General features: G+C 60.3%; 1 protein-coding gene across 1 annotated transcript; it reads right to left on the bottom strand.

The window, feature by feature from the left end:
* Window positions 1-372: 372 nt before the first annotated feature.
* LOC123074623 (zinc finger A20 and AN1 domain-containing stress-associated protein 2-like) lies at window positions 373-1214 on the bottom strand. Its single transcript, XM_044497416.1, has one exon. The coding sequence runs from the start codon at window positions 1060-1062 to the stop codon at window positions 652-654; it is 411 nt and encodes a 136-aa protein (XP_044353351.1). The 5' UTR covers window positions 1063-1214; the 3' UTR covers window positions 373-651.
* Between the last annotated feature and the right edge of the window lie 1525 nt (window positions 1215-2739).

Genomic DNA, 2739 nt, shown 5'->3' with positions numbered 1-2739 from the left:
ATTAAAAATACCAAGATTAGTGAGGCTATTTTTATTGACGGACATATGACATGACAGGGAATGCGCATGGTTAACAAGAAATGTAAAAAAGGATTTGCGTCCAGGGAATCGAACCCCGGTCAGTACCGTGGGAGGGTACTATGATACCACTACACCAGATGCGCATGCTGATCATTTTGCAGAATTACGCTATATATCATTATGCTAATATACCAAGGGCGCGAGTGGCATAACACGCTTTGTAAACTTGTAGAAATTTCCCTTGCCTATTTGGGACGAAATGATAGAGCATTCGTTTTTTCACGTCAGTAGCACATACTACCCCGATAATTATTGCTCTCCTGTTCAGGCTCGAGACATGCTAGTTCAAACTGACTGGATAACCATCTTCAGTGATAGTACCATGCATACCAAGATCACACGATCTTGTGGAACAGTGGAACGAGTAGCATACAGAGTGACACAGCTAAACAAAAACAAAAAGAAGACGGGGAAATGCAACACATGTGCTACTAGCGAAAGAAATCACACAGAATGACAGAATCGTCCATTTGGATTCTGTATCCGGAATTCAGAAGTACAAACCATGGATGACACGTACCACACCATCGATCCATAATTGGAGCCGAGGGAACCCAAACTTATAAGAGCTCAGAACTTGTCGACCTTGTCAGCCCTGACGACGGGGTTGGCCTGGGAGATGGCGTCGCGGCCGGCGCCCCTGTAGTCGTAGCAGCAGTCGTGCCGGTCCGAGTAGCGGTGCTCGCCGCAGAACACGCCGCCGCACCGGCACTCGAACCCCATCAGGCCCACCTTCCTCCCGCACGACGCGCACCTGCCCCTTGCCTTTGCCCTCCTCGCCCCCTCCTCCTCCACCTCCTTGGACGTCGCCGCCGCCGCTTGGAGCTCCAGCTGGGCCAGGGCCTCGGCGCGGCGGAGGCTGTCGCGGAAGCACTTGGAGCAGAGGCCGCCGGTGTCCGGGGAGCCGAAGAAGCCGCAGCCGCTGGCGCAGGGGAGCGGGAGCTGACCGGGGTCGTCCGGATTCTTGCTCCCCTGCTCCATCGTTTGCACGACAAAGCACGCACGCGGTCGGCTTGGTGGTTGGGGATCAGAGTCGGGGAGAGGTGGGAGGAGGGAGTGCACCGACGCAACTTGGTACAGGAGGTTTCCGGAAGGTGGTGGATCAGACCGATGGCCGATCGGTATGTATCAGTGTTGACGGACGGTGCCGTACTGTCGTTTCTTTCGGCGGGGATGGAGCACTGGACTGGAGCTCGTGGTTTCACGCGGGCATGCAACCGAGGCGGTGAGCGGTTCCGCGGGCTGCAGGTGAAACTTGTGTCTTTTTCTTTTAAAGCTGGAAAATTCATTCCATTGGTTAACCCGGCACAGCGGAATAGCTGGCAACCGAGTCACATACAAATTCAGGCGCTTGGTCCTTCCACCAGAGCACATAAGACTAGCCATAATGGGAGTAACTTTGATACTAACGTCGAGCCCAACTCAGCAAATTTATTTATGTGGCAATGAGTTAATGAAGAGAGAGGTAGTCTGAGTAACTTAGCTAGTTACGGCAACATCACCTGTCCCAATGCAATATGAGTCTATAACCTAATAAATGAAGCTTTCTATGACATCACACTTATGTTACTACCCACTATAAAAGTAATAATATAGTTTAGGTATATGTGTATGTTGACACGCTCCTGCCTCCCATGCTCCTAGCCTCCCACGCTCCTGCGCTTGCCGGCGGCCACCCCAGCCCCGGCGCCGGCCACTCCGGCCCCACCGTCCACCCTCCATGGCCTCCTCGCCGCCGCCCGTCGTGGGGCGCTCTCGCGAGCTTCTCTGGCTGGAGTCGAGCCCCTCCTCAGGCGGCTCCGCGAACTCGGCCTTGTCCTACCGGCAGGCCCTCTGCAGGGCGCCTGTGCCTTCGCCGGCCACCTCCCCTCCTCCCGCGCATGCGTCGCCCTCCTCCCCGTCGCCCTCGCCCCTGGCCCCTGCGCCCTCGCCGCCGGTTGCCCGCTGCACGCTCCGCTCCGAGATCTGCCGGACGGACGGTGTGCCCGCCCCTGGCGACGGCTAGCTGGTGGCCGGGGGCAAGAAGCGACCGCGCCCGCGAGCCCCTCCCCGTCGCCTGCATCGCGGCACCGGCGAGCCATCCCGCAGGCACCTGTCTTGGCTCCGTGAGGGGGAGTGTCCCCGCTCCTTCAGCACCGAGCACCCGCGCCCCGAGTGCCGGCGCGACATCCGTTGCGTGCGCTGCCGGTTCTTCGGGCATAAGGCCAAGGAGTGCACCACCCGTCTCTCGTCGGCCTCCTCCTCGTCCGGCGGGTCTGTCCCGCCCCCGCAGCGACGCCGCATCTCCCCGGGCGAGCCGGCTTGCTCTGGCGATCCCGACGCTGGCTCCGCGACCACCACTCGCACCTCGTCGGGGTTGCGCACGCCCGTGTCCTCCGGGTCGTCGGCCTGGCCGTCCATGCCTCCCTCCGGCTCCTCCCTCGCCGGCACCGCGGCCGCTACCCGCTCCTCCTCGAGTCTTCCGACGCCCGTGTCTTTCGGGCCGGTGGCTCCCTCGCGCTCGGTGTCGCCTGTGGCCTCTGCCTCCTCCCAGGCCGCCCCGTTCTCTGGGCACAAGGCGCGCCGTCCGGCGGCTGCCATATGCTACCTGCCACGGTCCTCCGAGGTCATCACCGCGGAGCGCGCCCTCCTCGTCATCGTGGCCGGCTGTCGCACGGG

The sequence above is a fragment of the Triticum aestivum genome, chromosome 3D (genome assembly GCF_018294505.1).
Source record: "Triticum aestivum cultivar Chinese Spring chromosome 3D, IWGSC CS RefSeq v2.1, whole genome shotgun sequence".
Lineage (NCBI taxonomy): Eukaryota > Viridiplantae > Streptophyta > Magnoliopsida > Poales > Poaceae > Triticum > Triticum aestivum.
This window is presented reverse-complemented; position numbering and strand designations above follow the sequence as displayed.

Coding starts and splice junctions, on each gene's coding strand:
- LOC123074623 (XM_044497416.1), bottom strand. CDS start 1,062: ATGGAGCAGGGGAGCAAGAATCCGGACGACCCCGGTCAGCTCCCGCTC.